Source organism: Spermophilus citellus, assembly GCF_964194105.1.
Source record: "Spermophilus citellus genome assembly, chromosome: 15".
NCBI lineage: Eukaryota > Metazoa > Chordata > Mammalia > Rodentia > Sciuridae > Spermophilus > Spermophilus citellus.
Window position 1 is genome coordinate 90,851,212 of NC_138195.1, and position 14,553 is coordinate 90,865,764.

The window sequence follows — 14,553 nt, forward strand, 5'->3', positions numbered from 1 at the left end:
AAATAGTTTGGCAGTTCATAATAAAGTTTAATGTATTTTATACTAGAGAAATTAAACATATGTTCACATAAAAACCTGACACCAAAAACTGGCATCAACCCTAATGGCCTCCAACAAGTAAACAGATGAACAAACTGTGATACATCCACGCAACAGAATGCTTCTCAGCAATGAAGAATACAGACTATTGACACATGCAAAAATGTGGGCAACTCTCAAAAGAATTATGCTGAAGCAAAAAAGACTACCTCAAAGAATCATATACCAGGGGATGTGGCTCAAGCGGTAGCGCGCTCACCTGGCGTGCGTGCGCCCCGGGTTCGAGCCTCAATACCACATACAAACAAAGATGTTGTGTCCGCGGAAAACTAAAAAATAAATATTAAAAAGTTTCTCTCTCTTTAAAATTAAAAAAAAAAAAAAGAATCATATACCACATAATTCCATTCTATAGAACATTCTCAAAACCTTAAATAATGAGAACAGATGAGTGGCTAAGAGCATAGAACAGGTGGTTATGCATTTTCTGATGAAGTTCTCTGTATCCTGACTGTGCTGGTGATTACATGAATCCCTACAGGTGTTAAAGTTCACAGAACAGGGCCTGGGCATATAGCTCAGTTGGTAGAGTGTTTGCCTCACATGCACAAGGCCCTGGATTCAATTCCCAGCAACAAAAAAATAGTTCACAGAACAGTTAAGCATAGTGGTACATACATGCCTATCATCCCAGCAACATGGGAAGCTGAGACAGGAGGACTGTAAGTCTAAGGCCAGCCTTCACAAGTTAATAAGACCCTATTTCAAAATACAAAATTTTTTAAAAGGTAGGGGTTGGTGATGTATCTTAAAGCACTCTGAGTTCAATCCCCAGTAGTAAAAAAAAAAAAAAAAAGATGTATGCCTCCTCATGCCTCCTCAAATTGATCCATATATGCACAACAATTCCAATTAATCCAGTTGTTTTTTTTTCTAGAAGTGATAAACTGACTTTAAAATTTAAATGAAAAGTCCAAGATCTAATAGCCAACACAATAGTGGGAAAGAGATGCAAGTTGAACATCTTACATTAACCAAGTATGAAGACTTAAAAAATGAAACAATCATATAAGAATAAGGTTAAAAAGAAAGACACTAGAGAATTTAGAAACAGGCCCAAACATACACTGTTACTTGACTTATGAAAGAAGTGCTACAGTATATTGGTGGAAAGACAGGATATTTCAAAAATTGGTGCTGGATTATCTGGATATTCATAGGGGAAAAATAAACCTCACAGCATACAGAACAACTGAGAGGGAATTAAATGTGAAAAAGAAAGCAAAAAAGAAAAACTTTAAGAAAAACTTTTAGAAAACAGGAAAATATTTTAAGAATTCTGGGCAGGCAAATATTTCTTAAACAACAGACAAAAGCACCAGTTGACAAAAAATTATATAGGGCTGGGAATGGAGCTCAGTGGTAGAGTACTTGCCTAGCATGCATAAGGCCCTGGGTTACATTCGTAGGACCAAAAAAGACAAAAAAAAACTGAACCATTTGTTAAAATCAAAGAACTCCTGTTTGTCAAAAGATTCTATTAGCCTATAATCCCGAGAGTCTGAGAAGAATTTGAGGGCAGCCTGAGCAATGTAAATGGACCCTGTCTCAAAACACAAACAACAACAACAAAAAAATCTATTAAGTAAAAAGATGAAAAGGCAAGTCACAGACTGGATAAGACATTTGCAGTACTAAGGTCATTATAACCAGTTGGCAAATAAGCAACTGAAAAGGTGTTCAACATCTCTGGTGTTTAGAAAAATGTAAACTAAACCCTAGCAAGAGGGCTGGGGTTGTGACTCCAGTGGTAGAGTGCTCATCTAGCACATGCAAAGCCCTGGGTTCGATCCTTAGCACCATATTAAATAAATAAATAAAGGTGTTGTGTCCAACTACAACTAAAAAATAAATATGTTAAAAAAAAAAAACCTAGCAAGAAACTGCTACATACCAAAAATAGTTAATTTGTGATGATATAAATCACAACAGTGGCTTACCTTTTAAAGGGAATGAGTGGAAGTTATGCACAAGAGGATTCTATGGTGCTGGCAATGCTCTATTTAAATTTGTATCAGTCTAGTGAGAAACACAAAGGTGTTCATTTTATAAAAGCTTTATACTTAAGACAAGCTCACTTTTCTATATAAATTATACTTCCCTATATAAATTATATACTTCATTTAAGAAGTTCATATTAAAAAAGAAAAAATTTCCCATAAGCTACTCCAAATCTAGGTGATTTCACCAATGATTTTACTAAAAATTTACACTTTCAAAAAAAAATAAAATCTCTCATTTAATGAGCCAGAGTAACCTGACACCACAAACTTGACAAAGAAATTATAAGAAAAGAAAATTACAGGACAGTCTCTATCATGGGTAAAATTGTAAACATTCTAAAAATACATGTTATACTGAATCTCGTGACATATATAAATTGGGTTTATTCCAAGAAAGCACTCAACATTTGAAAATGAATTAATGTAATTTACCAACATCAAAAGACTAAAAGAAAAAAATCATGATTATCTGGATACAACCAGATTTGTAAGAAACGCACTATCTCAGCAAATTAAGAAACTTCTTCAAACTGATATGGAGTTATCTACAAAACAAACCTATGAGCTTACATCACACCTATGAGTGAAATATTAAAAGCATTCTCTGAAAAAGGAAAAAAGACAAGGATGCCTTTTATCACCACTTTTCAATATTCTACTAAAGTCTTAGACAGTTAAGAAGAAGGAAAAAAAGCTATAAAATTTAAAAGGAAGTGAAAGAACGAACAAGGCTCATCGTGGAGAAGATGCCTGTTTATTGAGGAACAGCTCTGCGTATTTATAGAGCCTGGGGTGGTTTGACAGTTTACACAGTTTAATGGTTTGACAGTTGGCATGGGGTGCTTTCTGATTGGTGGTAAGGATCATGTGAGCCAGCAGGGCTCACCATTGGACAGCCCTTCTGGGGGATGGGAAAGTTAGTCTTTGGAGCTGGGGCGACTCCCAACAGGAAGGAATAAAACTGCTAGTATTCCCAGTGTACAAAATTTTATATATATATATGTATATATATATATATATATATATATACATATATATATATAAAATCTGAAAACATATACATTTTTAGTCTCAAAATCATTATTGTCTACAAGCAAACTTTTAAAAAAACTGAAAAGAATCTATAAATAAAAAGATATGAATAAATAAAACTGAGGTCTTGTAAAAGGAACCCTACACAGCAATGAAAATTGATGAACTACTGCTACTGTCACAAACAACTTGAGTAAATCCCACATAATGTTGAATAAAGGACAGAAGATAACACACCAAAGAATTCCACTTATACATTCAAAAACAGTTAAATATGGGGCTGGGATTGTGGCTCAGCAGTAGAGCACTCGCCTAGCACGGGCGGGACCCGGGTTCTATCCTCAGCACCACATAAAAATAAAGGCATTGTGTTGTGTCCATCTACACCTAAAAAGTAAATATTAAAAAAAAAAAAAAAAAAAACAGGCAAATAAATCCATGAAGTTAAGATGTGGTCAATGGTTAGAACATAGTGGTTACTTTTAGAGAAGACAGGGAATTATGATTGGTAGAGAGTTTAAGGCAAGTTTCTAAAATATATTACATCTTGAATAGAAAAACTGTTACAACGTGGGTATGCTCATTTAGTGATAATTCATTGAGCTGTAGACTTCTGATTTGTAAACTTTAAGGCATATATGTTATGTGCAAATGTTTCAAAAAAGCTTACTACAAATTTTTCTAAGCACGCTCCACTATTAAAACATATTAATGAAGCTGGCCTCAGTGGCGCACACCTGTAATTCCAGCAGCTTGGGAGGCTGAGGCAAGAGGATCGAAAATTCAAAGCCAGACTCAAGCAATGACGAGGAGTTAAACAACTCAGTGAGACCCTATCTCTAAATAAAATACAAAATAGGTCTGGGAATGTGGCTCAGTGGTCGCATGCCCCTGAGTTCAATACCCAGTACCCCCCCCCAAAAAAAAACCTTAATGGCTGCACTTCTTTTGTTCTTAAAAGCAAAACCTAAGTTCCCAAGTTCACTCTTTGTTTTTTGGGTTTTTTTTTTTTTAGTTGTAGATGGACACAATACCTTTATTTTATTTATTTATTTTTATGCGGTGCTGGAGATGGAACCCAGTGCCTCACACATGCTAGGCAAGGGCTCTACAACTGAGCCACAACCCCAGTCCAAAAACCTAAATTCTTAAGCATGGCAAAATACATCAGCTATCTTTGACTTAATTCTCAACTCTATTCACCCTCCACACTTCACGTCTCAATTTACCAAATTATTTACAGGCCCAGGACATGATATGCTGCTTTAATCTTTATGTCTTTACTAGTTCCATTGCCTGAAATTTTTTTCTGCTTACACTCCACCCACTCACCATACACTGCCGCTGCACATTTCACCAATTTGGATGTTAACTCCTTCAAGGCCATTCCCTAGCCCTCTTTAGGACTAACCGTTCCCAGGCCAGGGATATAGATCAGCGTTAGAGTGCTTGCCTAGCATGTAAAAGACCTGGGTTCAATCCCTAGTTTTAAGAGAAAAATAAATAAATAACAGGTCCCTCTCTTCTGTACTGAGTTTATCTATTACCACAGAGATCAAACTATAACCTAACTATCTGCATTTCAATCCATCTCTATGAAACCATGAACAATTCAAGCACAAAATCTAAATTTTGATGTTTCCAGTACCTAGCATAGGCTTAGCACATGCTTGTTACTCAATAAATTTCACTCATTCATACATGTGTCTACAAATCAGGCTGTCCAACCATTTAGGATGAAGTCTAAATCTTATACTTTCTCCATAGCAATGAGCACATTATAGGCACACTATAGTGATGCTACAGCCAGTAGTGAACTTGTATTGAAATTCAGTTGAATGGACAAAATGCTCTTTACAAATCATACGCTCACCTAAGATAAGTACTGGAATTGCAAATGGTCATCTTCCTAGTGTTTTGAGCTAGAAGAAACCAATAGAAATCACTTAGTCAAAATCCAAACCCAGAGAAATTAAGGTGCTTGCTCAAGGTCAAGGCTATAGCAAGAACCAAGACTAAGACTCAGATCCCCTGGCTTCTCATTAAGGCACTGGGATTTAAATCCCAGAAGACACAATCCCAAACATTATAATCCAGAATGCTGAACAAAAGATCAAAATCCCTAAAGTATAAAATCCTGAAAGATCAAACTCTTGAAAATATAAATCTGGGGCTGGGGATGTGACTCAAGTGGTAGCACGCTCGCCTGGCATGCGTGTGGCCCGGGTTCGATCTTCAGCACCATATACAAACAAAGATTTTGTGTCCACCAAAAAAAACTAAAAAATAAATATTTAAAAAAATTCTCATTCTCATTCTCTCTCTTTACAAAAAAAGAGAAAATATAAATCTGAAAAAAATAATCTTTTTTTTTGCGGGGGCAGGATACTGGGGATTAACTCAGGGGCACTCGACCACTGAGCCACATCCCCAGCCCTGTTTTTTTGTATTTTACTTAGAGACAGGGTCTATACTGAGTTGTTTAGCACCTCTCTTTTTGCTGAGGCTGGCTTTGAACTCGAAATCCTCCAGTCTCAGCCTCTCGAGCCGCTGGGATTACAAGCGTGCACCACTGCACCTGGCTGAAAAAAATAATCTTTCCAATAAAGATATTTTATATGCCAGGCACAGTGGTGTCTGCCTATAATCCCAGCCACTCAGGAAGCTGAAGCAGGAGGATTGAGAGTTCAAAGCCAACCTCAACAATTTAACGAGGCTTTAAGCAACTTAGCCAGACCCTGTCTCAAAATAAAAAATAAAAAAGCCTGAGAACGTGGCTCAGTGGTTAAGCATCCCTGGGATTCAGTCCCCTAGTACCAAAAAAAAAAAACGCATTTTACATTTTTAAAAAGAGATCTGAGAAACATAAAACATGACAATGCTTCATAGGCCACTTTAAATAATAAGACAATAACATATGTTTTGCAAGCATTAACACTGAACACTTTGCAAAAGTATAATATTTATGAACAAACAATATTTGTTAAAAAAAAAAAAAATCAAACTAGTTATAATGGTGCACACCTATAATCCCAGCTACTCAAGAGGCTGAAGCAGGAGTATTGGTCAGCCTCCATGACCCTGTCTCAACATAAAACATAAAAAGGACAGGAGATGTAACTCAGTGGTAGAGCACCTCTGGGTTCAATTCTTAGTACTGGGGGTGGGGTAGGGGGGATAACTTTAAAAATAAATATTGTGAAAGACAACCTATATTTTTTTAGGTGACATCAAAAACCACAATGTGTTAGTATCACACATGCATTTGCTCGAAGAACAGAGGTGGAGAAATTTTATCTTTCAAAAATGCAGATGTACAAAAAAGACATCTCTTCATTTACTGAGGAATTTTCAATATTTTTATGTACAAGTATAATGCTCACATACTAATTCAACATTGTTGCTAATGCACATTTGCAGGATTTAATTTGTAAAAAAATGCATAAACAAATTAGAATTCTCAAAGTCTTTACACAATTTATACCTCTGTTATTGAAAATGATGTGAAGACAAAATACAAAGCATACCAATTATAAAAAAAAATGTTGACAAAAAAGCAGGAAAATAATCTAAAAATTCAATATAAGAAAAATGTGTTATGGGAATAGAGTATGGGCAACTGAACAGATGTAGTCCATAAGTGCTGATCAACTCTCAAGATCATTAACTATATTTTTAAGTCTTGCACTGAGATAAATAGCTGTTTTTTCTTAAGTATTGTTCTCAGTGGAGAATGCATGCACATTCCTTTTCTGTCATTCTGCTCATTTTGAAATTCTTCTATGATTCAATATAGAGCAACATGATCATTCTCTATTAAAATTTTCCATTTTCTGCACCATGCTATGTTGTTTTGGTTACACAGAAAACTCTTCTACACTTATTCAATATACAGAGAACAAGTTCAGCAGAAACAACTGGGGACTGAACCTAAGTGTGTTCTACCATTGAGGTACATCCTCCAACCCTTTTTAAGTTCTATTTTGAGACAAGGTCTCACTAAGTTATGGGAGCTTGCCTCAAACTTGCATCCTACCTCAGCTTCCCAAGCCACTGTGGGCCACTGCGGCTGGCCATCATTACCTATCTTATCCTACCAAGCACATAATTATTTTTAAACCAGCCAGTGATATCACTGGCCTCCTCAAGCAAATATGGATTGATTTAATTCATTAAAAGCTCCTTGAATCAGGAATGCCAATGCAGACAGATGACACATTTTTAAACTTCTTATCCTTGCTGAATCACATCATGGATAATACATTCACCTGAAATTTCTGTCCCATGCACTGGAATAAATGGAAAAAACAATCTTTGTTGGTAATACCTTGACATTCATTTTTAAAGTCTTGATCACACGTAATTCTAAATCTGTCTTTATGGTACGACATAAGAAATTCATTTCTTCTGCAAAGTCCATCAAATCATCAAATAAGCCTTTTATAAATAATTCATATTTTCTAGTCACTAATACAGAAAGGAGCAAATAAGTCCTTGAAGTTTCAGATCCAACAAGGACATGAACTTTATTGTAGGTGATAAAAAAAATTTTTTTTAAGTGAGATAATTTTGAAAGTATTTTCCATTAACCAAAGTAAGGCATATACTCATTTATCTATGTTAAATATAAGTCTATCTTCTTCAACAGTCAAACCTCTATGCAAGAAGAGTTCACCATTCAATGTGTTTTGTGACACTGGAGGAACCTTTGATTCAGAATGTCCCTGAGCTTGTCAAATCCTTTGTATTCTCTGACAAAGGGCATTTTTTTTGGAAAGTGAGTATGGTGCTGTATAGAGGGGCAAGAGCAGTGAAGAACTGATTTGACAGGGGAGATTTCTTGTATTTTTCACTGCATTTTCACTCTTTCTGTTATATTTCAGACACTCACTGCATTTTTATGAACAATGGGTTTTGTTGTTGTTGTTGTTATTTTTGTTGTTGATAATGTTTGGTACCAGGGATTGAACCCAGGGGCACTTAACCACTGAGCCACATTCTCAGCCCTTTTTAATATCTTATTTAGAGTCAGGGTCTCACTGAGTTGCTTAGCACCTCACTAAGTTGCTGAGGCTGGCTTTGAATTCACCATCCTCCTGCCTCAGGCTTCAGCTGCTGGGATTACAAGTGTACACCACCACACCTGGCTGGAAAGTAGTTTTTAATCTACAAACTTAAGTACATGTTGTCTATTTGAAAGTTCAGTTATTGCTTGGTCATTCAATTAAGTAATTTTCTGTTTTCACAGAACCAATTATAACTAGCTTTTAGCTTCTGCTGTTAAGTAGACTAGTATACTTAAGTTATCACTGCCTTTTCATGAGGAAACAATTTCACAGATTTCTTCCATGTGTAATAAGGAATATTTAGCTTCCCCAATACCAAATCTCTAATTAGTCAGGGTGCTCTAGTGAGATATGTACATAGATATATAAGAAGGGATTAATTGGGAGAATTGGCCCACACAATTATGGTAGCTAAAAAGTCCCATGACAGGATGTCTGCAAGCTGGAAAGTCAGTAGCATGGCTTAGTCCAAGCTCAAAGGTCTCAGAACCAGGGAAGCCAATGGTGTTAACTCTTACTCCAAGGCCAAAAGACCCTAACAATGGCCCAGAAGCAACTGATGTTAAGTCCTGAGGTCCAAAGGTCAGAAGTTCTCATGTCTTAAACAGCAGAAAAAACTTTCAGTTTTCTGTTTCTTCTCTCAAGGCCTCCAGCCTACTGGATGGTGCGCACCCACATTGAGGGGCACCTTCCCCACCTACTCAGATTCAGCCAGACTCAGGTATTAACCTCCTCTGGACAGCAATCTCACAAACACACACCAAAAATAATGCTTAGCCAAGTTTCTCAGTATTCATTTTACAACTATCATGGATATAACTGAAAATATATTAATCCCTTCCTCAGAATTCAACTTCCTATCCACTTATATAGTCTTTTTTTAAAAATAGAATTTGCCATTTTTCAGGATTTTTGGATTCCAGGATCTAAAAATTCAGAATTTAATCTTTCAGTATTATAATTCTCAGGATTTTAGACTTTAGAGGTTTTGATCTTTGGGGATTTCAACATCCAGGATCATAGCATTTGGGATTCTGACTGGCACTATTCATTTAGTGCTTTCTTACAATCCATGCAGTATCACTTTTGTATCATGTGACTTCTCAGAGAAGATGGTATGACTGCTTCATTACTTTACAGATGATTAATATCCTCAATTTTAAGACTTAATGATTTCATTTAAAACTGTGTTTAAACACATGAACACTAAAAGTACCAACAAGTTCAACCAGGAAAACACCATTTCCAGTTCCAATATCAAGCACTGAAGCATCCAGTGGAATCTTGTGTTTCTGCATCCACTTTATTAGTCGATTCATACTCTCTTCCCCAAACCTGTTAGAAACAGAATAAGTTACAAATAACAGATACAGAGCAAAAGTTACAACTCCAATTTATTTAAACTGTATATCATACCCCAAATTAAGTCTTTAAGGAGTAGAGTATTTGTGAGTACCTAAACTTGTCTCTATTGTTATTTAGGAGAAAACACCTTCAAAAACTCAAAAGAGAATAGACTAAGTTAATGTATTATTTATTAATATTTCTCTATATCAGCATTAAAACGTGAAAATGTCCCAAAAACTGCTATCTCAGACATCAGTATATGTTGATGGCTTAAAATTTTATTGCAAATTGCAAAATAGTACCTATGGAATGAAAATAATTTCCTAATACTCTTATCAACTTAAAACTGAGTCATGGGCTGGGGATGTGGCTCAAGCGGTAGCGCGCTCGCCTGGCATGTGTGCGGCCCGGGTTCGATCCTCAGCACCACATACCAACAAAGATGTTGTGTCCGCCGAGAACTAAAAAATAAATATTAAAAAAAAAATTCTCTCTCTCTCTCTCTCCCCTCTCTCTCTCTCTCTTAAAAAAAAAACTGGGTCATTAAAAAAGGAAAGAGATACTTTAAATCCACCCACTTAAACCAGATTCAACCCAGAATTCCCAAGATTTTTAGCCTTGGTTTTCTTTGACATAAGTGTACACACACATAGACATATAGTATTTTGGATCATAATTGATTCTTTTCTAACTCACCAGATTTCTCCTGTATCTCCATATTCTTGAAAAGTTTGTAGTTCTCTCTCATAGACAGCATCCCAACTATGTAAACAATGAAATGCAAAGCAAGATTCTAGAATTAAACTGTATTAAACTGTGAAGCAAATATGTTTTCAATATAATACAGTGCTACTTATGACAGGTTCAAAACATTATTGGTCTTTCCAGCGGTGACCACCTCCCCACGAGAATATGCCTCTCGCAAAGGATCTCCTTCATCCCTCTCTGGAAGAGAAGAAGTGGAAACACAAGAAGCAGAGCCTGGTGCAGAGCCCCAACTCCTATTTCATGGATATGAAATGCCCAGGATGCTATAAAATCACCACAGTTTTTATCCATGCACAAACAGTAGTTTTGTGTGTTGGCTGCTCCACTGTCCTCTGCCAGCCTATGGGAGGAAAAACAAGACTTACAGAAGGATGTTCCTTAAGGAGGAAGCAGCACTAAAAGCAGCCTGAATCAAGATGAATGGGAAAACATCCCAATAAACACATTTTGGATTAAAAAAAAATTATTAGTGTTACTGAATGCACGTTAATTCAATTTCATAATATACTTGAGTCAAAAGAATGAAAAGTGTGGGCAGCAAAGTAAGTTTACGTATGAAGAACTTAAAATATCCGTGCAAAATAAATATTAATTTTAGCTTAAAAAATTACAGAGAACACTGCCCAGGGATCTCTTAAGTCCCAGACCCATGTCCAAAATTTGACAGTACAAGCATAGGGTCATTACAGCATATTTGGTTTTCGATGTGCAGATATAGGATTTTCTACCAGTACAGCAGTTGCTCACAAAGAAACCCATCTGATAAAATCTGCTTAAAGATTAAATTTAATCTTAACTAAAGTTCTAAACCAATCTTTTTCCTCTGATGTCTCCACTTCGCCCTGTGAAAATTTAGTACTCCGCTTAAGTCTTCTCTCATTTTACATATACACCCCTATCATTTTCCTATACATCTCAAGAATCCCTACTCCCTCTTACCCTTCCAAGTTATTTCTCATCCTAACTTTTTTCCACATTTTCATTCGTCTAATAATTCACTGAACAATTACTGAACGTCTGTTTTGTTTTTTGCAGTACTGAGGATGGAATCCAGGATAGCTTTACCACCGAGCCACAGCCTCAGGCCTTTTCATTCTCCTTAAGTTGCCCAGGCTGGCCTCCAACTCGCGATGCTCCTGCCTCAGCCTCTGCTGGGATGGCGGGCGCGGCAGGTCACTTTCTCCGACGGCAAGCCGCCGCCGCCGCCTCCTCCCACCCCCGCCTCCTCGCTCGCTCAGCGGGTCTCCTTCGCCTATCCTCGCCGGCGCCTAAGGTCCGGACCTTCTCAACCCCAGGTCCCGAGGTGGTCCCTCGGCCCCTCACTCGCCGCCTCCTCACCCCAGGACCCCTAAATGGCCTCCCCAAAAGCTTTCAGAGCCCGTCCCGCACCCAAGCCCCTCTTGCTCCACGCGGGTAAACACGGGCTAACGGTCCCCGGGGGGCCCGGAGAGCCCTCCCGGCAACCCCCTCACCGCCCCAGGCCTCGCCGTCACGCCCCCACCCCCGGGCCCCGCCCCGCCGACCCCCGCCCGGGCCCAGGCCGGCCAGCGCAGTTCGCCCTCCCTATTCCGCGCCACACTTACTGCTCTCGGGTCCCCAGTGCCGACGGGACGAAGCCATCCTTCGCGGGACTACCCTCTCGGGACAGCGCCGCCGCAGCGCCGCCGCCGTCAGCGCCCACGCTCATCTCGCTCGGCGACCCAGTCGGCCGTTAGGGTCGCCATAGAGACGTGGCACGGGCAGAGCGGACGCCCGGACTTGGCACCTCTAGGCGGCGGGAGGCCGCCTTCTCCACTGCTCCGGGCCCGGCTCTGGGGCGCCAGGGGGCGGGGCGGGAAGTGCGGCTGCTTCCAGGCTTTTCTAGGTGCCCCCAGCACCGCGTAAGCGGGCAGAGTTTTGGCTTCCACCCTGAGGAGGTACTCGCTTCGTTTAAGTTTCGCGCGACCTCATCTGTAGACTGCTCTTTGCAAGGCAGCACTCGAAACATTGCATTTTGGAAAACGGCGGAAAAAGGAGGCCACAGAAACACCTAAAGCCGATGCTTCTCAACCCAAATGCTCATTACCTCGTAGCTGCACGTCTTGGGCAGATCTAGGAATGGTGTGGAACAGTTCCTCACGTTATCCGCTTTCAGCCACAAGGCCAATTTCGTTTGTGGCCGGAATTCTGGCTCGGAGTAAGCACTCTGACCATTTCTGACTTGATGTCATCCGTGGACGTGGGGTTTATGGCCAAGGAAATGAACTCCCTACGACTCTGGTAGTACACCAGCCACCAGGAGCAGTTCGTTGTGGCAGAAAAGGTACTGACCATAGTGAGTCAGGACGCCTGGGTAGGTGTCAGCTCTGTCATAACCGGGCACCTGGACTTGTCAAAAACCTCTGCTTCAGTTTGCCCACCATACCATGCTCCAAACAGATGGGGGACTTGTTCTACAAAATTGCTCCACGTGTGAAACTGGTTACGTGTGCCACTTGGTCTAGCTGCCATTAGTAGTTCCACAGTAAAATGCCAGAAAGTCTACGAGCAAAGAGTCTGGGATTATTTTCTGCAGTAAGAATGAAATATCTGTGGGCCAATGTCCTAGGCGAGGACCTCAGAGGCCTCCACCAAGGCTGCCTTCCAACCAAAATAAGATGTTCCCAAGGCTATGTTTCTGTTGCTTAGGCAGACAGAAGTCCAATAACAAGTCCCTGGAGGTAAACAGTGTCAACAGTTGCCTTATAGCTCTCAGAAGTCTGAATGTGCATACTGCCTAATATCTTAAGGCAACCACTGGTGGTAGCATAAAGAAAAAGGCAGATGAGAATCCATGTACATGGTGATTAAGGAACTTAAAGAGCATAAGTAACCTTATTACAGAGCAATAAAACCACCGGATACCATGGCCAATTGGTGCTGCCCTGGGCAAATGGTTGTTTTCATCTTTCCTAGACTGGATGCTAGAGAAAGCAAACTTGAGTGTGCTGAGTGGGTCTTAAAAAGTTGTAGGTGCCAATTAAGAAGTACTCATGACAGGTAAGGCCATCTTCAGCCTTAAGTACTAACAGTCTTGTTAGTACTTAAGATGTTTTGTTGTGTGTAATGAAAATTGTAAACAGTTGTTGGTATGGAGTCCTGGAAAAACCCATGATTTATAGAGTTCCTTCCCTAACTCCATGCAGGATTATTCTGGCTGTTTAGTTCCAAAGACTGTGTGGGGCACCACCTCTGATCACCCAGGGCAACAGGATTCTTGGTAGGAGAATGAGAAGTTCAGTCAAGCAAGCTAACCATCACCAGGGAGAAGCAGGAATGTACAAAGGAACACAGTCCTGCCTATTGGGTGCCAGTTACACAAGGCAGGAGAGAACTTATAGTACTTGGGGTTGCCTCTCTGCTTCTGCTTCTGCTTTCTGATCCCTGCAGACTGGCACCCTACTCAACCACACCTCTTATGAAACTGCACTTCTAAGAGTTCTCAAGCACTTCCCAGTTGGCACAGCTCAGGGTCAAGTTCAGGATTTTCCCTTTCCTGGCTCTGTAACAGTCAGTACTGAACAAACACACTTCCTGAAAAACCCTTCTTATTTTCTCACCACCTCCTGCTCTAACTTTTGAAAAGGGGTATTGGACATCAGCTTTAGAGTTGGATCCCCAGGTTTTGAGCCCTAGCCTGACCATGCATAAGCATGGGCAAATTTCTTAATTTCTCAGGACATCAGTTTGCTCATGCTTATGACAAGGACAATAACAGCACCTATCACATGATATGGCTTTAGAGAATAAATGAAATCAGGCCAGTCAAATCCTGCCTGGTAAATGCTCAGTAAATGTGAACTTGGTTTCTTCACCTACAAAAATGGGATTTAAAATGGGTCTACATCAGAGAGTTTTTAGATGAAATCAATATACTGTATGTAAAGAATTTAGAACAGGGTCTACATATATTCAGTGGTTAATAAATGTTAGCTATCATTCTTATTACAGGTTGAGCATCCCTAATCCAAAATGCCCCCAAATCTGAAATGTTGCACTCAAAAATTTCAGATTTTAGCTTGATGCAGTGATACATATCTGTAATCCCAGCACCTTGGTAAACTGAGTCAAGAGGATCACAAGTTCAGGCCTGCCTCATCAACTTAGCCAGGCCCTAAGCTACTTAGCAAGAGGCTATCTCAAAATAAAAAATAGAAAGGACTGGGGATGTGGCTCAGTGGTTAAGTGTCCCTGGATTCAATCCCTGATACAAAAAAAAA

The 14,553-nt window shown here is 39.4% G+C and overlaps 2 protein-coding genes across 11 annotated transcripts in view; one reads left to right on the plus strand and one right to left on the minus strand.

The window, feature by feature from the left end:
* Nucleotides 1-12,071, minus strand: part of EEF1AKMT2 (EEF1A lysine methyltransferase 2) — a 52,621-nt gene extending 40,550 nt beyond the window's left edge. For 2 of the 10 annotated variants that reach the window (XM_081267444.1, XM_081267445.1), the window contains exons 1-3: nucleotides 11,899-11,969; nucleotides 10,244-10,309; nucleotides 9,417-9,535 (exon numbers count right to left, since the gene is read on the minus strand). In XM_081267444.1, coding sequence (XP_081123570.1) covers nucleotides 9,417-9,473 — 57 coding nt within the window. In that variant the 5' untranslated portion in view covers nucleotides 9,474-9,535; nucleotides 10,244-10,309; nucleotides 11,899-11,969. Of the gene's footprint in view, nucleotides 1-9,416; nucleotides 9,536-10,243; nucleotides 10,310-11,898 lie in introns of all 10 variants that reach the window. The other 8 variants (XM_081267441.1, XM_081267442.1, XM_081267439.1 and 5 more) reach the window with 6 other exon arrangements.
* Nucleotides 10,328-11,790, plus strand: LOC308633974 (small ribosomal subunit protein eS27-like). Its single transcript, XM_081267449.1, has one exon. The coding sequence runs from the start codon at nucleotides 10,460-10,462 to the stop codon at nucleotides 10,712-10,714; it is 255 nt and encodes an 84-aa protein (XP_081123575.1). The 5' UTR covers nucleotides 10,328-10,459; the 3' UTR covers nucleotides 10,715-11,790.
* Nucleotides 12,072-14,553: the final 2,482 nt, after the last annotated feature.

Coding starts and splice junctions, on each gene's coding strand:
- LOC308633974 (XM_081267449.1), top strand. CDS start 10,460: ATGCCTCTCGCAAAGGATCTCCTTCATCCCTCTCTGGAAGAGAAGAAG.